This window comes from Haliaeetus albicilla, chromosome 4 (assembly GCF_947461875.1).
Source record: "Haliaeetus albicilla chromosome 4, bHalAlb1.1, whole genome shotgun sequence".
NCBI lineage: Eukaryota > Metazoa > Chordata > Aves > Accipitriformes > Accipitridae > Haliaeetus > Haliaeetus albicilla.
In genome coordinates, this window is record NC_091486.1 from 7,355,980 (window position 1) to 7,378,572 (window position 22,593).

The 22,593-nt window shown below is 45.0% G+C and overlaps 1 protein-coding gene and 1 long non-coding RNA gene across 5 annotated transcripts in view; one reads left to right on the forward strand and one right to left on the reverse strand.

Annotated features, from left to right (window-relative positions):
• Positions 1 to 724: 724 nt before the first annotated feature.
• HNMT (histamine N-methyltransferase) overlaps positions 725 to 22,593 on the reverse strand; it is a 43,436-nt gene continuing 21,567 nt past the window's right edge. For 2 of the 3 annotated variants that reach the window (XM_069780781.1, XM_069780780.1), the window contains exons 2-7: positions 14,683 to 14,879; positions 13,680 to 13,732; positions 10,092 to 10,199; positions 6,437 to 6,567; positions 5,760 to 5,853; positions 725 to 2,729 (exon numbers count right to left, since the gene is read on the reverse strand). In XM_069780781.1, the coding sequence (XP_069636882.1) occupies positions 2,374 to 2,729; positions 5,760 to 5,853; positions 6,437 to 6,567; positions 10,092 to 10,199; positions 13,680 to 13,732; positions 14,683 to 14,819 (879 nt within the window). In that variant the 5' untranslated portion in view covers positions 14,820 to 14,879 and the 3' untranslated portion in view covers positions 725 to 2,373. Of the gene's footprint in view, positions 2,730 to 5,759; positions 5,854 to 6,436; positions 6,568 to 10,091; positions 10,200 to 13,679; positions 13,733 to 14,682; positions 14,880 to 19,298; positions 19,534 to 22,593 lie in introns of those variants that run through there. The other variant, XM_069780779.1, reaches the window with a different exon arrangement.
• LOC138685038 (uncharacterized) lies at positions 17,797 to 21,046 on the forward strand. 2 transcript variants are annotated; one of them, XR_011324274.1, is made up of 2 exons: positions 17,797 to 18,454; positions 20,361 to 21,046. It is a non-coding gene; the product is annotated as an uncharacterized lncRNA (long non-coding RNA). The 2 variants fall into 2 exon arrangements; XR_011324273.1 differs by having other exon boundaries at positions 17,797 to 18,402.

Consider the following 22,593-nt stretch of genomic DNA (forward strand, 5'->3'; position numbering starts at 1 on the left):
TACTTCTTGGAAATGCATGTGTTACAAATTTAAAATTAAAAATAATTTATCCCTTAAGGGTGCTCTTCTGATTCAGTTTTCCCCCAGCCCCTTAATGGAAGCAGCTGCATACACAGAATGAAGTTTACTGTATTCCCCCCCATTTTTTAATGAAATTCTCCTCAGAAGCAAAAGCAGTGGCAGAGGACAGCTCTGGCGTGTTTGGTTTCAGATAAGGAGTTTCCTTCTCCAGCCTGGGGTGAAAGTGCTTTTTCCCCCAGCGAATTCTGCTTTTAAATAAGACCCTGTGCAACACCATGCACCCAGCAAGCGCTCCCTCTCCCCGGCCTCTCCCATTCTGATTAAAGAGGGGAAGGAGCTCTCACGTGCATTCACACTGAATCTCCTTTTTTTTGTGTGTGTGTGGTCATATCCTCCTCTCTTCTGTCCAGATCATCTCTGCTGTTCTGCACCTTTCCTGCTCTCTCCCAAATTTCCAGAACAAACCTCCTCCCAAAACTCTAAAAAGCTTTTTCCTTATATTTTTTACCTCTGCTAAACCAGAAAACAACAGGACATGCACATGCATCTTGTTGCTGGGTTTTTCTTTTTTCTTTTTTTTTGTTCTGGTATTTCTGTGGCTCCCAAAGATACGTCAGTCCTGACAGGGTTGATGTGGCAATATTCAGCGGTCACCTCCTTCCCACACACCATTTAGAAGAGGTCACTGACAGCACAAAAGAGCTACAAAAATAATTTTAACTTTAATTTATTTCCCATTAGAAATGCATGCAGCAATCTGTCCTAATGAGAGATTTTCTTTCTTTCCCACTTTGCCATGTCACCATAGCAGCTTACAGGTATACTGAGGTCTTCTAATGCAACAATCTGTACGTAGCACTGTGTAAAAGCGGTAATAGGTTTTGTTCTGTTCAACAGCTGAGAAATATCATGGATGCATTCTAAAATACACTGGAGTTAATATTTGATCACTAGGAGAAGTGTGTGTTTCAAATAATTCACATTAAAATGAATATAAACAGCTATTAATGCCCAACACATTCTCTTGTAAATCACTTCAAATCTTTAATAATCTATATTGTATCAGAAATGTATATGCAAAAATAAAACATAATTTCTTGCAGCTAAAGCATTACCTAAAGTAAACCATTTCCACACTGAATCAAATTATTTCAATGCCAGAAATCACACCTGTCTCACTGAATAAACTGAGTATTCAGACTATTAAATTCATTCAAGTGACTATATTGTGTTCTGCTATGCGTTGTGCCTTGTAGAGAGCATAACACTTCTTAAAACCATAAAATCATTTAGCAAAACAAATGCATCAACTACTGGAGTGGAGACAGCCCAACATGGAGAAGGGACTGAGGAGGTGAAGTGTCTTCTTTCTGAACATCCTATACTATATATTGAACAGATTTACCTGATGTGACCCCATTGGAAATGAAACAAATCCCAGAGAAACCTGCCAGACTGGCATCAGAGTTTATTTTTACATCTTCCAGGCATGGCCCTTGCTGCCAGGCTAGTGAAAGGCTGCAGCCAGGAGGTTTGTGTGTTCAGCTAAAAATGCCAGAAAGCCCTACGTGACAGCAGTAGCCGATTCCTAAGACAGGCTTTGCATCAGGGCTCATTAGTGAAATCCACCTCTCCAGGACTGTTGTTACCACTGCTGTGCCTCGGCCACCTTCAATCCCTTCGCTCTTGCAGTGCCAATACGGACCTGGTCCACAAATCGCCCTGCAGACGCACCATCATAAAAATAAAGTGAAAATACCGGGAGAGGGAAGCAGTGCCATTAAATGGAGTTGGCTGTGGAGGCAGGAGCAGGCAACCATCACACATGCAGAAGGTGTGAGGCCACTTTCACAGTAACTGGAGGTATGAGATTTTGAAGTCACAGCAAGCTCAAGAAATCCCACTGAGCAGCCACCCAAATGGTCTGTCGTTCTGCGCTTCCACTCTTGCCAGCTGCACTGAGAAGCTTTAATTTGCTTATTTGGTCTGTAGAATTTTTAAATTAAGATGATGAAATGACGTGTAGTTCTTGATTATTTCTTGGGAAATGGTTAGGTTTCTGCAGTGCCTGAGTGGATGGTCTGAGTTACCTCAGATTATACAACTTCCATACGATAAAGCACAATTAACTGCTTAGTGAGTCACACATTCATAGATTAGTGCAGAATTAAATGGGTATTAAAGCTCACTTATAACAACAGGTATTAATACTGATTTCTTAACAGGCTCCAAAAATTATATATCAGTACTGAAGTAAACTAAGCCATGTATAAAGTATGAAAAACATATTTCAGCTGTTAACAGTTTGTATCTGACTATTTGCTTTGGATCAAGAAGCAAGAAGAGGTTAACTCATGGCTCAATTACTATTACACTCAGGTTGTTATTAAAAAGCACCTTCCCATCTCTTTTTTCACTGCATTCAGGCTTTCTTAAATCTTCCATTACCTGATGCTTTAGTTCAGGAGGAGCATTTTTAGAAAACTCACAAGTTTCTGTCAGGAAATCCAGCAGCAGCTCCCCATCCTTGTTCCCTTCAATAAAGCAGCTCGTTATGTCCATGTGGGATGGGAGCTCGTAGAGCTGGTACTTCAGCCCAGCTGAATCCAGTATCCTTTTGATGTCAGCAGAGGAAACGTAAGAGCAGAGATCATCTAAAGGGAAGGAAGACCCATACTTCTTCCACAGCATTTCCCAGCCGCTGGTTTCTGAGAGATAAACCACCAGAAAAATGCTCAGGAATAAGGAAAAACACTATTTGAACAATTTTTTTTTTTTTTTTTTTTTTTTTAAGCTGTTGCCCTCATTGCAAGTGGGATCTCTCCAGAGTTGGGACGTGTGTCCTGGGGTGTGGTGGAGACGGCTGCCTCCCTGCTTCTCTGCCTCGGGGCTGGGGGCTGCAGGAGGGGATGGACACGTTACCTACCCCAGAGCTCCAGCACCTCCTACTGAGCCCCCAGCTGAGGCCAGAGCAGCTCAGTGCACTTAATCCTTCCCCGCTTCCACTCCCAACAGGCTGCACCCCTCTGCTCCATGCACACAGGCAATCTCTGGCCGGGACATCCTCCTGTAGTCCACCTGCTGAACACCAGCTATTCAGTGTCATCTTCTTGATTTAAACTATTCCCTAGATTTCAGCTGCCTGTTCGGAAGACCAAATCCTCTCCTATTCCTTCACCCAATTACTTCATGGTTGAGCTACATGTGAGCTTCATTGAAACACTTATTACCAGTAAACTATCTCTCTGCTATGTGAAACACATGAGGTGCAAAACCCTGATCATTGCCCCTGTAGCTGGGTGTGTGGTGGAGAAAAGGGTGAGATGGAGAGAGCCTGGGATGAAGCTGTACCGCCTTCCCAGCCTTCAGCCTTCGGTCCCATCACGCTTGCACGCTGTTGAGCACGGGCAATGAGAGGGCTGCCCTTCACCCCAAGCAGACCTCCCCAGTGGCGCCAGAAGGATGTTTTGGCTGCGTACTATTTGGGTGTGCGAAGATGAAGAGGGAGGAAGGAAAACGCTCTTGTCGTGCTGCAATCGCCTCCAGAACTGAGCCCATGCCAAGCCCGTGCTTGTGCATGCACCCCTTCTCACGGGACATTTTACAAAGAAAACCAGCTGGGTAAGCTGAAAACTCCCCAGATATGTCTTCACAACTTTCTTTTCCCTCAGCCTGGATCTCTGATTCAGCATTTCTGCTATAAATCATTTATAAAAGGATCATCCAGAATGACTGGACGGGATGAAAATAACTTTGAGCCTAATGAGCAGCTCTTGAGAGTTATGACTATAAATCTGCGTAACTACTAAAACCAGTTGCTCGGCGGTTTTGCAAATGCTTTATCTGCAAACAGTTATTTATAGTCAAATAAACAGTTTGGTGTTTCGAAGAGAGGCTACAATATTTTCTTTCACCTGGTGGAAATTGAATGCAGAGCACTAATTGCAGAAAATTTGCTGGTGTCAGTGTTGTGTGACTCAGTGCCATCTCTGTGCCGAGCAATTATACACTACCTGAATGCAGCATTATTATAATAGCTCTCAATAGACTCAGCATATGGCACTACTTTTGTTTTCAAGGCGATGTAAACAGATTTTTTAAATGTGTTAAAAATAACACTGCATAGCTCTTGCAACTCGCCTGCTCTCCCGGCAGGGACGGAGCAGGAGGATTGCAATCCTCACCAACTGACCAAGCCCTCTCCTATCAATCCTCTTCCCAGACTGGTTTTTAATTAACACATCCTAATGTGTTTGTGTTGGAGGTGACATTACCTTCATTTTTTTGAAATGAGCTTTGTTCTGCTTATCTTTCAGTACCTCTTTTTGCTTCAGTGCTCATTTTCATAGCACTGCTTCCTTCCCCTCTCTACACTCTTCTTTCCCCCAAGGTTTTCCCCTTTCTTCTCTGCTATTGTGAGCTCTACTCCTCTCTCCTGCTTTCTTGCTGACCCCAGCAATTTCTGCTCCATTTTGCTCCATCACAAAACCCAGGGTCACCTGGCCCAGAAAGGACTTCAAATACTTTTCAGTAATTCAGATTTTTAATCACATTAATTTTGAATAGACAGGTGTTCCTCCCTGTATTCACATTTTGTGAATATCCAAAGGGACAGGTTAAGCAACTGGAAAAGAACTTCAATTAACCATGCGCAGGTAATCAGCAATAGTCTGATCTATTCTTATTCAGCCAAAGAACAAGGACAGTAACTCAGATCATTTAAAATACAGATTTCTTGTAGTGAACTGCTTGAAAATACTTTAAACCAAAAACATTTTGGAGAAAAATAGTTTTAATAAATTCAGGTGAGAGAAGCATTACCCTGTTGTGGACACTGCATGAACACAAAAAAGGAACTTCATCAAACATTACAGGTTGCAGACATGGCCAAATTCAATAAAAAATTAAGCTTAAACTTCTGAACTTAATATCCCTGACAAAACTATCGGATGTGACTGTTTACATGACAAAAATTTGCATAGCTTGTGAGGCAAATTAAAGGCTTTCTAGAATCAAATTAGACCCCACCATTGCAGTATCCCTAGAAAACCTTGCCTACACTATTAAGAGGTTGTTTACTCTGCCCCAGCATTTTCCTGCTGGATTGACCACAGAGCATCTCTTTGAGATCTGAAACGGCCTAAGAATGCCATTTTCCACCCAAAATGATGATATTAAGGAAATGGGCAGTTTGAGAAGAAAATGAACCATATGTGCTCTAACACCTGCTGTATGGCATAGCCGAGCCCTGTCGTAGCCGTTCGCTTAATGCTGCAAGTCTCCAGGAGCGAGAAAATGCGGTGCCCAGCCTGAAAAGCCTTTTACAGAAAATAGCAGAGGCTGAAGGAGCTCTTATGAGTGAGAGCCGCGGGATGGAGCCTCTTGCCCACTTCAGGGCTCTCTGTTGCAGTCCATCACTGGCCAGGCTGTAGGACGGCAAAGGGCAGAAGGCGAGAGAAAGGCGTTTTGTGTCCATGGCATGGATTGCTGGCTTACAAAGCCTTCAGCTTTACAACCTGCAGCATGGAGCTGCGTAGACATAGATGGCGTGCAGATTTCAATGGATGTAGATGAGTGGACACTATTTATTATGCAGCCAGTACACCTCTATATGTGATAAAGCATGTCTTAAATAAAAATGTGCATTGGTTTCTAGCTGGCCTGTGTTGAACTTGCAGGAACCCCAAGGTCCTCATGGCTTTTGCCTGACTGAGCAGCACTGGTGGAGCAGCTCTCACCTGATACCAGGATAATGAGGAGCTTTGCCTGCGCTTCCAGGAGGCTGTGGAAATACCGGATAGTTGCTGGGACGTCTTTCTCATAATACAGCATCTGGAAAGAGCAGAGATGTTTACAGAGATACGGTGCAGTCCTGGTGAATATTATAACTGGTATCACTAGGTAAAAGAAACCAAATGGGGGCAATCTCAATGAAAGAGCAGCAGGATGACAAGATGCATTAGCACAAGAGCGGGCAGTGGGCTCACTCTGCAAGCTTGGGGCTGTCACTGCGTTGCCTGTTCTCTGGCTCTCCCAGGACCAAGCTCATGTTCATTCATTAACCTGAGACCAAAAGATTTGCCTTTCTTAGCAATGAAGATGGTTTGTAATGGCTTCAGTAAACTTGGAAATACAAAGGCAATTCACACAGAGGACGAGGAGCTTTGAAAACCCTAGTTGAAGTATATTTTTAGTTGACTGCCACCCACAGCCTGGTTAATAGGACTACTGTGCTCAAAGTTGCTTTGCTGTAACTCATCTTTCATTTTTGCAGTTCACTTATGCTTAAGCACTTTAAATTACAGGGAGATAAACTCTCCTTTCTCCCCCTTAGAGTGGATAATGAGGTCACATACTTCATGCATACTTTTAACAGCCAAGTCTTTGACAACATTTACTTTGCAGAGACTTTTACCTGGATCATGTGAATGAAGTCCCATTTTTTAGCCTTCTTTTCTGCATTCATTCGACTTTCATATTCATAAGCTGTCTCCTCATGCCAGGTAAACTTTACATTCTCGAGGTTTGATGTCTCAGCCACACGCTCTAAAATATAGGAGAAGGCACAACAGAGTTATATCAATTGCAAATACGGGATCCATTTCCATTCGGAGCTTTAATACATCCAAAATTCATATTTAGGTAGAGAGTTTTGCTACCAGTTTAACACAGCAGTGGAATATTTAAAACCTTGAGCCTGTATGTGAGAAAGTGGTTGTAAAGGTCTTTATAGGATGAAGTCTTAAGAGGGTCTAATGCTTTGCCCTTTGCACCCTCATTTGGGCTCCTCTAGTCTTTACCTGATTAAAAAAAAAAAAAGAAACTCTTCCCCATGACTGGCTCAAGCTGAATGAAAACCTATCGGTTGGGATAAACAGTTATGAGGCCACAAGCAGCACTTTTCCTGCCAAAGGGGAGAAGAGCTGATGGCCCCTTTGCTTAGGTGACACACAAGACCCACATGGCTGAGCAGAAGCCAGGCCATGGTGAAGGGTTTTCCAGAGACTGAACAAATAAATATAGGCACTCAAGGACGGATGTTTTGGAGAGAAGCGCAATTAAAAGCTGGAGAAGGGCAGAGAAAGCAAATGGCTCACTCTGGGAATGTGTCACAGGGATGGTGGGAGGGGGAAGGAGCTTTGCTCCTTGAGCAAGGACCCATGTCTTGACTTTTGGCTTCTGCTGTGTTCAGATAATTTTTCAAAAGCCCACAGTTTTGGGCAACTGCTTCAGGTAGAAGGGATAATAGCGTTTTAAAACAAAGACTAGTATAAAGAGTGACACAGGGCATCTTTTCAGACCTCGATACAATGCACATCCAGCAACTGAGGAAAGCAGAGAGATGGAGAAGTGGATTCAGGGAATAAGTTATACCAAGGGCCTGGTTCATCACTGCATTTCTTTGCTTTTTATGGGAGCAAAACTGAGAGATCATTTCATAATTTAGGGGTTGCCGGAATACTAATGTCCATCTGCTGGCATATGGAGCTCATCTCATTGCGCTCCTGCTTGGCGCTCGGGATTGCTCCAGGACAAAACTAGCCCTGATGTGATTCCTGTGCTTTGCTGGAGTTAACATAAATTTAAAACTTAAATGGCCCAAAGGCAGACTGAGCCCTAGCTACAGAACACATGTTCAAAACAACATGATTTGCTAAGACCAGCGCCTTTACACCACTAATCACAATGTTTCTCCTTTTGGGCTCTGATTAGGACATATCCCCGTTGGACAGATGAGAAATGCTCCATCAGTGCTTATCTTCTCTCTTGTATGGCTGGAAATGGGCCACCCCTTTCAGCTGCTGCTGCTGCTACTCTGTTCACTTCCATTTATCAGTCACTGGCCCCGGCGCTTGCAGTTCAGATTTAATTTGCTGTTTTAAACTCAGGCTCCATTCAGCAGCAGTTCATATCACCATCACAAATAATCTGGTGCAATCTGGTTCAATTCAATTGCTAGACAGTCTGTGAGGAGGCACGAGGAAGAAAACTGAATTGCTTGCCAGGGTGGGCTTTTAAAGTCAAAATTTCAGAAAGGGCAAACTCATTCTGATTATGGGAAGTTTCTGCCCAAAGATTCACCTGAAGCCAAAATGTATCACCTTAACTATTTTGAAAAGTTTTCTTTAATTTTCTCCTGGGTTCAACCCAGATTGTTGTCTGGGTCAGAAGCTGGTCGTGTGCCCTTGATGGGTGCCATCAAAACTGGACTGCCTGCAGTCGTGCCGTGCCGTGCAGGCAATGGCAACACGGCTCAGTTGTGGGGCTGCCAACACTCCAGCCGTGGTCACCAAGGGACTTCACCTGGACATGGACCAGGAATGAAGGAAAGCCACAGCCTGGCCACGGGACTTTGAGGAGAGCCTCCGTCATACGATGCAGCCTAAGAGAAACCTCAGTTTGTCGTCACTGCACATCCCAGTATGAAGTTTCTCTTGTGAGCTTGGCTTCTCCTTCCCAAGGAGAAAGTATCTGGTTAGGCAGAAAACATAACTACTGAATCCTCAGAGGCGCAGATAATGTTTCCAATTCTCCCTGGAAAATCTTAGGGCTCAGAAACCTAATTAATGATACCTACTGGGGACATGTTTAATTACCAAATAAGAAAGTTTAAAGAAAGAAATTCAGATGAATATTTCATTTCTAGTTTAGCATAAAACTTAAAATAAGGACAATGTCTTATATTTTCTTTAACTTTCTTCTCTAAAGAAACTCACTGAAGTAGTATAGGACTGTCAGTTACTTGGTGGTAGGTGGTGGGACCACTAGGAAGATTCAGCGCAAATCCAGTCTCACATAGCCTATGGTTGATAGCCCACAGGACAGAAATGCTATGTGCAAGTGCCCGAACTGTCTTATAAACAGAGCAGATGCTCTGTTGCCCATCCTTCACTATCTCAGCCTGGAGCAATGTAAAAGCTCCTGGGATTTTGCACAAGCCATCTTTTCAAAGATCAGGTCCATGTAATAAAGAGACAGATATAAAAAAAATGCTGTATTTCGTAGGAGCCTTTGGTGCTTCCAGTGACTCTGAACTCCCCCACTGCAGGGAGAAAGGGATTGTTACTATTTGGGGTTTTTTTCCTTCAACTTCCACAAGTTGCTTCATCCTAGGAATGCTTCATTTTTAAGGACTTAAACAAGAGTAAGAGTTGGAGATTTACAGCGTGGTTTTACAGTCTGGTATTTACTATGGTTTGGAGCATTTCCAACAATGCAGGCTGCTGACAACATTCATTCATTACTGCCACATCCATTCAGCAGCCGCTTTCCGGCAAGGTGTGCTCTGCTCGGGGCTGCTCACAGCCTGTGCAGCGTAGCTGGTGTCACCTCCATACACGACCATAATTAACTGCTAAGGTAAAGCCTGGTAGGTGTTAATCCAGTAATAATCAAACTGTGGATTGATATTTAATGCTCGCTTTGTAGGGCAATTTGACCAAAGCACCCCTGCTAACATTCAATCCTCCTTGGGAAATGCTTGGCTTTCCTTCGTGAATGCTGCTCAGAACTTTGGGTTGGTGGAAGGAAACAAGCTCTAAGCCACAGAGCACATGGCAAAAGTCTTTCTATCCATCTTGCTTTCCTTTCCACGCTTTCTAATTCAAATGTTGGTAACTAATTTAGTGCAACACTGTGAGGTTTAGCTATTTGTTATTTGGAAATGATTTTTAAGATATGTGAGAATTACCATGAGACATGAAAATTTTCTCTTTGATGTTGAGGAAGGATCCTGATTCAGTGCAAGTTGAAGGATAAAAACTTTCTGAAATGTGGGGATTTTACTTTATTCCCATAGAATCGCCCATCAGTTCCCACCTTGCTTAGCTTTTAAAGTCCAAGCATTTACCATGCAGAGTTATTTGCAGTGTGAGAGACTAAGGTTTTAATGAGAGACTCAACATTGTTGAAGAGCAGTGATGGCAAAAAAACCCATAAAATAGTGACTTTTTTCATTTAAGAGCCAATTCTGAAAGAAAGCATTTGAATGTGGGGTCATCCAGCGTTCAACTCTTTTTAATGCATTTAGCATACTTAAAGTAAATCTAATTTATTTAATGTAAAAATACCTTTGTACTTGAAGATTTGGTCAGCACTTGGCTCTATCACATCATTGTTGATGGTGACCCCTGGGTATCTGGCTTGTAGTTTTGACAGGATCAGCAGGTCAATCTCACCTAGGGAAGCAGGCGACATGAAATCCAAGATGAAAGCAAAGCTCAGGCAAATGTTATCTCCACTATCATCACCTCCCCAGTTTTGAAGACTGATGCCTGCCATTCATGTACAGAAAAGTTACCACACAGGCACATGTAGCTGCTTTGTATTCTCAGCAGATTGCCACTGAAGTTTTAGCTCTAGGATTTGAGAAAAAATTAAATATCAGTCCCAACTATCTTCATTCCTCCTCTCCAACTACCACCATCAGTGCCAAGGGAAAACCAGACATGGTCATGCACATGGCTTGACCTCACATTTTCTGGACATGGCCTAACTTCCCGGGGAAGATCCTAAATGACTCTGATGGTACCGGTTTCGATGGTCCCAAGTCACCAGCCAACCTGGCAGGATTTCTTAGGAGTCAGTAAGAGCATTTTTAGCCAAGTGCCTCACTGGTTACCAGGCCACGTGGGTGAGGGAGAAGAGAATATGTGTTTACACTGGAATCAGAAACAACATTCACGTCTGTTTGTCTTTGGTGTGCTGTGACTTTTTCCATAAATATAATGAATAGTGCACATACCATTTGTGTTTATCTAACCCCTGTTTTCAGAATACCCCAGAGCTGACTGTACTGCTTTTGTGAGGAATTGTTCTGTCTGGACACTGTGCAGGCCAGCTGCAATTATTTCACCCATGGAATTACCAATAGATCAAACATTTCAAAATTTTAAAAGAGCTGCCATTGCTCCTGGCCACCTCTCCCCATCCGCAATACAGGAAGCTCAGGGAGATGATGCTCCTGACTGAGGCATGGGTCCAGGGACAATATCAGGCTGGCTTGCTTAGCTTTCTTAGGGCTCACTTCTGCTTATTGTGCTTCAATAAATTTTAGGTGGAAAAAATAATAGAAGAATAAATTAAGGTAGAAAGAGTGAAGCAGAGGGTAACTATGGTGGATAATTGATCCCGGGGTCATTACAGACAAATATTGAGCTTTGTCCTGACAGATGAGCTTGCGCTTGCACACAACTCCATGTTATAAAATTCCCTACAAATGAACAAACTTGTGTACTGAATGGAGGATCACCCAGCAAACCCTTGCTGAGGGACTGTGGAGGGAGATGCCCCACTGTATTTGCCCAGCCTTTCCACAGCCCCATGGTTGTCAGTGCCCCTGGGCTCCCACCACTCCAGCTTTAGCTCCATTATACAGAAGATTTGAAGTACAAAAGGAAAATACTGGGGATGAAGTAGTCGTAATGTGTTCCCCAGAGCTCAACCCTGCACACCAGGTCCTCCCCCAGCAGGGTCCTTTTCACTACAAAATGCTCTCTGCCTGCTTCTGGCCCCACCACACATCACCACGGGTCAAAATCAAGCACCCCAGCCCAGGTCTCATCTGCTCATTAATGCCCTGAGAATTTAACAGAAAAAGTGAGGAGTTCAATTTTTTCAGACTTACATGTCTTTCTTGAAGCAACTAATAACACCAAAATTTACATGGCATCTGTGCAAACACGTTCTTTGAGGGAGGGGAAATTGAATTTCTGAAGTAGCAGAAATAGCTGCAGCTTTGCTGCCACTGCAAACCCTGTATTCTGTTGAAAAATCTGAGCAAAGCCAGTCATCTGCAAGCTGCCATGGTAAAATTTGGGAACACAGAATTTGTAATGAACTACGGCACTATTTTGATTTCTGTTTGCTTTACCAACTTTCTGTAAAATGGATTAGCCCTTCGAAAGGCTGTGCGAGTCCTGATAAAAAAAATTTGAATTTTGCATTTCCATACACGGATAGGTTAATATATTCCTTCCCACTCTTCTGTGGCCAAACCACCCTTGTATTGTTTTTAACCAAAAAAACCACCCCTTTGATTCATAATTTAATCCACAGCCTTAATTGACTTCAGTTAGCTCTTTTATATGCAAACAAGTGTCCTGAGGCATTTTACAGTCAAATCTGTGGCAGCTTGCATTATCAACAATTTGGCAATTAGGCTATCCAAATTATTTAAACTCTCCAACACAATTACCTTTTAAAGGCTACCACTATGTTCACCATTAAGTTTCTAATTAAACATTTTACGTAACGGGATAGTTTATAGCACAGTTGCTACTTTATAGCAGCGCTGATGACTTTTATGGTTTTTAAAGGTACAGAGTGCGGTGCGCTGGAGTGTGAACTTAATAAGGCAAAGGCTGTAGGCGAAGGCAGGCGCTGTAGATGGGCGGCTGTAATGGGATATGATGCTACATTAAATGGTTTGCTTGTCTCTTGAGGTGGAAAAGTGGAAAGGAAACGCTTTCCTTCTGTGCTCCCTCCCTGCAAACTACAGGGGCGGATGGGGCCAGGGCAACAGCTCCATCACTGCCCTCCGACATCAGCCAGGGATAGCTGCGGGGATTTGGGAATGTGCTCCCTCCTGACCACCCAAGGACTGGTGATGGGAACAAGCCGGCAAGCAGCAGGGTTTTGGTAATTTCGGGATTTTTACATCACAAAACAAGCTTTGCCTGCACATTATTGATTGAACGTCCATCTTGTTAAGCTGGAGTGTCCCTGGTTAGGGAGTTAAGTACCTCACTAAGTGAAGTGTTCCTGTTAAAAAAAAATATTTTTTTTGGCAGAAGAATAGTTGCCTTTGTTTGGAGAGAAATGTTCCTACTCTGTCACACTGTCTGTTTTATAAATGACACCCACCATTTACATACAATTCTTTTTACTTATTAGGAGAGATTGACAAAGCTGAGATTAGTCTTTGGAGATGGTATGACTAAAGCATTTAAACTAAATTAACTGTTCATATAAAATTTAAGTTTGATAACTTAATGGGCAGAGCAGAATTGGAAAACATACCGTTTAATTAGGGGGGAACTTACTTAAGCAAGAATTTAATGAGAAGAGGCCACTTGATGTTATTGGTATTGTTTTTCCACGCAGTGAACTTACTTATTTCTTCTGATTTCTTCTGGATTTCTTCCAGAATTTATGTTCAGCTCTAGTGTTTTGGAGGACAGTAGCTCCAGGAAGAGCTTGTGCATTGGCTGTGGTCAGCAAATATGTACAGGCAAAACAGAGGTCAGCAGAGCTGTCACGTAGCAGGGCAGGAGGCAGCAATGATGGGGAGTTACCACCTCAGTAAATAGTTACAGGGGAGAATAATCGCAATGTAAGTAAAAATTTAATATTCTGAGGAATCTAAGACATTATGGCATTTTTTTTCATAGAAACCCTATGGTTCAAGCCTCTCTCTGCCCTTAAGGAGCGATGGTATAGAAGGAGGTTTCTTGTGGAGGACATACAAGAATCAGGGTGGGGAGGCACAAGCAGTTCAGGTGATGTGGCCACACACCAGCTAATGCCATCTGCTGCTGGAGCTGACTTTACAAGAAAATACCTATTTATTTCCCACTCTGCTCCTTTCTGCAATTTGTAATCCTCTATTCTTTGAAAAAAAAGCGAAACGCATATCAATATTGAAGTTCATGGCATACCTGCTCCACCACCAACACTTAGAATATTGATTGTAGACTTCCCGTTTCCAATACTGAAAAACATTATTTACACATTTTAGGAGAGCTACCCAGTCGAGAGGGTTACAGCCATTTTGTGAAGCACTGGAGAACCCGTGAAGATTGAAATCTGCAGCACAAAATCAAATGCCACATGCACATGTACAGGCGGGCCTGCGAGCTGGCAGGAGGGATCAGATTCAGAACTCTGCTCTTTGGAGATTCCTGATTTCCAGTTATTTTGGCAATTTGTAGAGGAGTTCTGCTTTTATTATGAGTGCATACAAGCAGCAGCAGATACATGCCTTCTCCATGTCTGTGCTTCAAGGACCAGAGACGTCCCTGGGTCTGGAGCAGCAGCTTAGAAATTGTTTGTAGAAGTTTCACATTTTGCAAAATAGGGAGGAAAAAGGGAGAGTGTAATGCCTTTAAAATCCCTTAACGAGGCTTTGGCAGAGCTATAAAACCCTGGGCCCAGAGAAGGGCCTCCCCAGAACCAGGATTTGATCCCACCTGCTTGCTGCCCCAGCCAGCCCGGAAAGCGAGGGGTCCAGCGAAAAACACACACCAGCAGGCAAAGCAGGAGCGTTATTCACACATACTGGAGAGAGCCTAAATATTAACTGAAAACATTACCTTTAAAAAGATGCTTTCAATCAAATTTAATGTTAGAACATAATATCCATTATTACATTTTTCATGCGTTAGAGTTGATTCAGGGTAAGCTACATTTGCATGCGAGAAAACAATTCAGCCTTATCTCCTCCCTGCTAGGCAAGCTCCATCCCGAAGAGCAGCCATTCAGTGGCATGTGTAAATGAAATCTCCAGCCAAGCCCTATCAGAGACCTACAGACGGGGTGGCCGGTGGGGAACAGCAATCTGCCTCTCGCAGGCAGCCCCCCCCGAGCCGGGCCAAGCCCGTCACTGCCACGGGCCCATGCCCCAGGCTGTCCTTCAGCTCAGTGTGGCCACCTCCACGTTACCTCGCTATCACAGCCGGCAGCTGCCTCTCCACGAACTCCCGCATGCACTGGTGCTCGGTCGAATTCGTGAGGAAGAGGCGGAAAGCCTGGAGGTATCTGGCGGGGTCGGTGAGCAAGCTCCTCATGGGCGATGCCATGCTGGGGGTCAGAAGGAGGCAGGAGGGGACAGGTTGCTCCCTGCAGCTCTTCTTTCAGACCTAGAGAAGGAATAACAAATGCAGGAGGAGGTAAAAAACAGCACGTGCCCGGACTTTGCTCTGTGTCCTCAGCCCTGCTGCTGCGCCTTAGAGCACTTAAAAAAGTATTATGCAATTTTGCAACAGAAGCTGTAAATCAGGTTTGAGCAGCAAAGCGTAATATATCATCTTTAATCTGCGCAGAGGAAATGCCAGCATTTTTTAACTGTGCTGACACAGGGCTCTGTTAAAACCCAGTAAAAGGTTCTTTAGACGGTTCTTAAATAAAAGAAAAATTCCCCTATTTCTTGAAGGCATGGAGAGGCTCCAAAGACTTGGTCTGGATTAGAAGAAAGTGCAACACTCATCTCCAGAGATGCTGGCAGATGTCTCGATCTGTTTTTTTAATCTTTTGATGTTCTTAAAGGGAATGTTGATGGTGGGGTGAAAACAATAAAAACCTTATAAATGCACTCTTTATTTTTCTAGTTCCTCTGAAGATAATGGTATGATTCCCACGGGCTAAGTAGTTAATTCACAAAAGCCACGTGAGTTACTGGAATGGATGTTGTGCTAAACCCAGCTTACACAGACTTGGGAGCAGGGGAGGCGGAGTGCGCTACCGGGAAATGTCGGGCTGCGCCTTGAAAAGCCCACAAAGATATGCTCATCCCCCCTTAAACTGCAGTTTTAAGTCCATCGTATCTTGTCCTAAGTGGCAAGGAGAAAGAGGAACCCTCTTCATCCTCATGGCTCCCGTCCTTAAGGACCACACCACATCTCACCAGTGTCTCTTACCCTCTCCTCTGGCTTTTCTGCAGCGGTTACAGCCCAACCGCTTCTCGTTATTTTTATTGCTCCCTTTGGACTGTCCCCAGCCAAGCCCTGTTGTTGAAGTGCAGCAACCAAGGGCAAAAGCCTCCCACCTGCTGACATACCCTGGCTCCCAGCACAGCCGGCGTTGTCCCACAACTGGGTAGCCGCTGCACAACAAGCCAATCTTACAAACAGAGCCGAGATATTTCTTTATTTCACATCTGCGCAGAGATGGCTGCCGGGTGGTAACTCCACAAAGCCGGCACACCATACCGAAGAACTACAATGTATTTATTCTGTTACATGATTAGTAAAAACCCACCTAAATTTACATTCATTGGTTAGTAGCGACCCTCTGTCAGCTGGGATAGAGTTAATTGTCTTCCTAGTAGCTGGTATAGTGCTATGTTTTTGAGTTAGGTGTGAGAAGAATGTTGATAACAGTGACGTTTTTAGTTGTTGCTAAGTAGTGTTTAGTCTGAAGTCAAGGATTTTTCAGCTTCTCATGCCCAGCCAGCGAGAAAGCTGGAGGGGCACAAGAAGTTGGCACAGGACACAGCCAGGGCAGCTGACCCAAACTGGCCAATGGGGTATTCCAGACCATGGGACGTCATGCCCAGTATATAAACTGGGGGGAGTGGGGGTGGGGGGAATGGCTGCTTGGGGACTAACTGGGCATCAATCAGCAGGTGGTGAGCAGTTGCATTGCGCAATACTTGTACATTCCAATCCTTTCATTTTTACTATCATCATTTTATTAGTGTTACCGTTATCATTATTAGTTTCTTCTTTTCTGTTCTATTAAACTGTTCTTATCTCAACGCACAAGTTTTACTTTTTTTTCCTGATTCTTTCCCCATCCCACTGGCTGGGGGGAAGTGAGTGAGCAGCTGCGTGGTGCTTAGTTGCTGGCTGGGGTTAAACCATGACACCCTTTCATCTATTATTGGTCAGTTATATTTAAATTAGCCTCGCTTGCTATGTAAATTTTCATGCATGCTCCTTGCAGGTGGGGGGGGACGACAAGTTCTTCCAGCCTTGAATTGAGTCGGTGGTCGCAATCTCCCCCTGCCACCTTTACCTTTCCCTTAGTTCATGCTTCTTTGGCCATCATCTGGCCTTCAGCACCTTCTGGGGCAGGATGTTTCATTTTATCAGTCTTTAGTTCCCTCTTCAAGGGCATAGTCGTTAGCAAAGCCTGCATAGTTTATACACAGTAATCAGGCTTGCATAGTGAAGCTATGGAGTACTGGTCCTCCTTAAAGGCCAGTGCATCATGTTTAACCCTGAACTGAGCAGTATCACCACGGCTAGACCATAACTCAAACGTATGACTACGCTGGGACAGCTTCCCTCACCCCACCGAGACCCCACCCCGCTTGCCTTCACTCACCAGCTTGACTGCTGAAATACAAACCATGGGCTTTCTCCAGGCTACTTCTCTTGTCCCTTTGAATTATAATTCTGTCCTCCTTTGTGCTCAAATCCCTTTCAGCTGCACCTCAGATAACAATAGTCTCATCTCTCCTCCAAATCATGAACAGAAACAACAAAATAGTAGTGGGCTCAGGTTCATGCTCATCATTACCTCCTTTTCTGGCAGTGAACTGCTGGTAACTTTTCTAACTGTGAAATCAGTTTTCCACCCACCCGATAGCTGTCTTATCGAGGCCACGTCTTCCTCGCTTGGTTATGAGAATGTCATACAAGATGGTGCCAACCCTAAAGGCTCTGTCTAGGAGCACCTCCTTCTCCCCTGTGCACTGGGACTGTTACACCACCGGCAGAAAGCTGGGCTTGGCACAATCTCTCGCTGACATCTCCACATTGCCTGGCCATCACCTTCTTCTCTTTCTGGTGCTCAGTCCTTCCTGAAGGACGATTTCTAGGGACAGCCGTCATGCTGAGCAGCTGCAGTTCCCCAGCTCCTCCTCCTGCCCCCTTTTCAATGATAACACAAGCTGCTTGGCTTTGCCAGCTTTCCTTTGCTGCTCATGCCAAAGATAACATCCAAGTCGTGACATGTTTTGGTTTTGCATCCCAGCCACATCCTCCTCCCATGAGCCACATCCTCCAGTACGTGCTGCTACCAGAGCCATTAGATCAATTAGCAATGGCTGTTAATTGCTGTCCTTCCGGCAGTCCTGAAGACCAGTGGTGACCTCCAGAGCAGGACCCAAAGTATGATTTTTCCACCCATACCACCGCCGAGGCAGACCCAGCTTTTGGCACGCTCCCTGTTTCCCACCCTCTCTGGCAGCGAGGATGCTTTCAAGGGAAGAAACAGCAAAACTGAGTGTGTTGAAGACCAATGATGAAAAAGGCCTTGTAACAAGTAGATGGGAGAGCTCTAAAAACTTTACTGGGTCTCAGATGCCCACGAGGGCCAGTCGGAGTGGCACGGGAAGGTGATGGCTCCCCCGGCCACAAAGCTTACCCTGCTGCTGCCTGCTTCAGTGAGCCTGGTGGTGTTGAATAAAACAGGTTATGTGGCCCGTGCATTAGGCAGACCAACAAATCCCAGCTGAACTGACTCTCGTAGGTGGAGGACCATCGCTCCGGCTCGCAGGGCGATATCTGCCGCTCACGTGCACAGAGACAGCACGCTGCCCACGCTGCCCACCCGGCTCAGCCGCCACGCATGAGCCTCGGACCAACAACCCCTCCTTCTCCTGGATGACCAGCGCTCGAATCCCCGGCAAAATCTGAATTAACCTGAGAAAACCAGGTATGAATTTTGCCAGAGAGAGTAAGGAAGCAAACACCTGGATGTATGTCGGGTGAGAATTACTCACTGCTAAATCACCCTGAAAATAGAGTGGTATATTCCTTATTTACCCATTCCTCTGCTCTGCCTAACTCCTCGCTTTTTACTTTAAGCACATAAAGAGGCTTTGCCATTTGCCACTAACATATTTTACTACCTTTAATCTTGAAAAAATATTTTGCAGTTAATAAGAGGAGATTTAGATAATTGACCTTTTTTCTATGCCTCCCTCTACTTCCCGTGATTTAATTTGCCCATGTCCCCTGCTTGGCAGTCTCTAATGAGCAGCTGAGATTCATTTTCATGTTAGGTGCAGTTCAAGGAATTTGTCTCATTTATTTCATTATGCTTTTGGCTGTTTGAATTTGCCCCATTTACTTCATTATGTGTTTTGCTGTTTGAATTCCAGCCAGTTAACTTTAAAAATGAGTAAAGAGAAGGAAGAAAAGGTTTTTTTCTGAATCAGGCTGATAGAAACTTTTGGATAATAATGTTCACTTGGGCACGTTCCCTTCGGTGATAATCTAAATTCATACGTAGCTCCCTAAAAAGATTGAGGAGTTTCAAAAACAAGCTCTGTGTTTATGCTGCAGTTACTTGATCCACCCCTGGTTTACGCCGGCGTTAGCAGAACTAAACCTGCTTTAAACTCCCCGTAAAACCCTTTAAACCTTCCCTGTGAAGCCAGAAAACAATGCGAGCGTGCCCTCAGCTGTAAACTATTTGCAGCAGGAGCTCGGGCTTATTAGCACAGGATTACGGCTTGTCGCCGAACGCCAGCGAAACAGGGATCCCTTTCGGAGGAGTTTAATGCGGTCTGTTAAGCTCGTGCTTGCCTCGCAGGCAGCCGTACTTACGCGCGAGCGGTCTGTGCCTCTCGGGGCCGCGGGCTCCCACGGCGCGATGCCGCTGCGGTGCTGGGGACGCGCTCCCAACCGGACACCTTCTCGGCGGTTCCTGCCGTCCCACCCCCGGGGCTGCGACGTGGCAGCATGGTGGAGGGGTTATTTTTGCTGCTTGAGAAAGGAGTGGGCGACATCATAACTTGATGCGGCGGCAGCTGCCTGCAGAGGCAGAGCGGGCGGTTTAAACGTCGCCCGCCGTGTCCACCGGCACCCTCTGCGTGGTCCCTACCAGCTGTCCCCCAAGACACGCCTGGCACGGCCACCAACACCCTGGGAGCATTTAGACACAGAGCTCGATCAACGTGTTAATTAGAGTCCGGATGAAAAATAAAGCCCTGCCACTGGTATATAAGAAACGCGACTCTTGACAAATTGGAAATAGTTGTCTCAGTGTGTGGCACATGGCAATGTACCGTATCATTTACAGTTTGCCTATAGAAGCCTACCGTTATAGATTACCTTGCTTTTTAGTTCGTTTTCTTGCCAGGAGCTGAAATTTTGCTTATCCCTTACTTTCCAGGGCTTAAGCAATGGGAAGCATTTTCCAAATTGTGTCTGCCCTCCACAGCGCTGTTAGGAGCAGTTTTACCTCAGGGAACACAAGCATGGAAAAAAGCACTGACCCATGTCTGCTGTCACACTGTGGTTTGGTGTTCAGAGCCTTAATAACATATTTGCCCTGTGTGTGCCTCAAATTGTTCATTGTTCCTTCATGTTTAGTGAAAAATAATTTTTTTGAAGTTAAATGAAGAAGTTTTCCTTCTGGACTTGGAGAAATGAACTGTTCATGGAGAAATGAACTGTTCATATTGCGAAAGTCATGTAAAATAACACCAGTAATATTAACAATCATGCTTCCAAAGGCACAGTTACAGGAGAAATGGCTGTAGTTTGACATTTAGCTGGAAGTTTACTGAAATAAAGATTTCATATCAACAGTTAAAATTGTTCAGCTAGAACAATGACTGTGTGGGAAGGCAACACCCACTGCCTTTTTTTTCTCTCCATACACAGCACCTTTTCCAAACCACTTGGAGGGAAGGAGGTACAAAAAGCCCTTCGTCAAAGAGCAAGCCGAGACCTGCGGAGCCGCGGTGTTTTGGTACCTTCCGCTGGTCCCTCAGCAAAGAGGGATGCCAAAGCCATGCAGGAGGAACAAGCAGCCCCACAACTGTTTCGCCATCTCAAATCGGCGATCACGACTTTTTATGCAAGAGACATTTTAAGGAAAACAAAACTCCGGCTACTCTGTCAGACAGCCACAAACCAAGCCAGCTTCTCTTGGCTTGAAGAGTCCCAGCGAACGTTCATTCTGCAGCAATGGCTCCCACCCAGGCTGTGGGTGCAAACCCTGCTGCAGCGGTAGCTGTGCAATGCCCTGTCCTGGCTCTGTACCAGCGATAAGTACTGCTGTTCAAACAGAGCTGAACAGCAAGGTCAGTGGTGTTTTCCTGGTTTTCTTTGTAGTTCTGGAAACCCGGATTAATTGGCATGAGCAGAGCTGTGCAAGTTGGTCAAAAGAATATAAACTCATGGGCATCTGGCCCATGCTTTTCTCCTTCTGTAATCCACTAAAAATGAGTTTTCCAAGTGCCAGTTGCAATTTAATATGAAAGCCTAAGTTTAGAGAGCCAAAAATAAAAATTATATGCATCTGGTGCTTTTAAGTGCTTTATGAAAATAAAAGATGCTGCTGTTAATTTCCTTCTTTAATTTCCCCTGGAGACACACTCTGCGAGCCTTAAGCCAAATCCCAGCCGTTTCAGTTTGACGTGGGCTCAGTGCTGCCCTGGCACAGGGTGGTTTGTGAGGGGGGATGCTGCACCATTGCCTAGACCTTACTTTCCTCGCCCCCAGCACCTTCCCTTCCCGATGGTGTCTATACGACGTGCTGCAGAGGCACCTGTGCCCAGGGCAGGGCTGTGCTGAGCCAGAGGCTAAAGCCGGCAGAGAAGGGCAGGAGCCAGGACAGGGGCTGGCATCACTCTGCAAAATGAAATCCTGCAGAGAAGCTGGTCACACCACCCTCAGGCAGACCTATGTTTTTTTCATTAATGTGATATACACAGTTTAAAAAAGAAAAGAAAAATCACCTCCCTGTGCCATTTCACCACGCGTCCTCCTATATACAGCACTGTCCTAGATGGCAGGAGGCTGAGTTATTGAAAGGAGATCCCACAAGCCTTGAGGGCATCAATATTTGGGAAATAATAGTTATTGTGCATTAAACGTCTCTCTCTCTCATGACAGCTCAGGGGACAATTCACAACTCTGTAGATACTTGGCCAAGAGTGGTATAATATTAAAACACAAAGTTGTGAGTAAGAGGAGTCACCCAGAAACCTGGCAAGGACCCAGGTAATTGTCGCTGGCCCCTTAGACGAGGCGAGAGCTGGGAACAGTCAACATCTGCAGATTATTTCCTTCTCTGGTGTACATCTGTGTGGGTTTTGGCTGAAAATTTATACTCTGGGGAGGAGAAAGGAGCTAAATGTTACGGTCCTGGTCCAAATGAATCATTATCATTTCCTCTTCCAACAATGCTGGAAGCAATGCTGGGAGCCAGCCCTGGCTGAAGGAGGAACGTGCCCCACCACACGCTGCCGGGGTGGCCATGCCCAGCAACAACGCAGGGTTTCCCATGGGTTGTGCTGATCCGCAAGCTCCAGCAGCCTCGTCGTTCCCATGGCAGAAGTGAGAATAGCAGCACAAAAGCATCCACTGAAGATTTAGAAGAGCTGTGATAACTGGTTAATCAGTTGATGCCTTCGGAGATGAAAAGTGCTATCTAAGTTGACAAAAAAGATGGGTACAGGCAGGGCATTGGGACTGGCTGCTGATTACACGTGAAGACAGGTGATTAGAAGCGTAAAGCTGTGTAATGCTGATTTTATCTTGGAAGGGACCGGAGTACCGAAATAACCCATCGGTCATGCGTGTGGCTGCAGTGACCCTCGCTTGGGCGAAGATCCATCACTCTGGAGCAGGGACCGAAGCCTGGAGTCACAGCTGAGCAAAGCTGAGCTTGGGAACAGGCAGGGGATGGATCCACGTGTAACGTCTCCCCTCCCTTAATAAAACCGGAGAGTCCAAAGTACATAGGTCAGACCTAGAAAACTGGATTTTCAAGAGGCAGCAGGAGTGGAAAAGGCTGGGCAGGAAAGACCTAATTTCTATCCTCTCGCCAGACTTCAAAGCATCTGTAGATGGACCAAATATCTGAGCCCAGAGATCCAGGACTTTATTG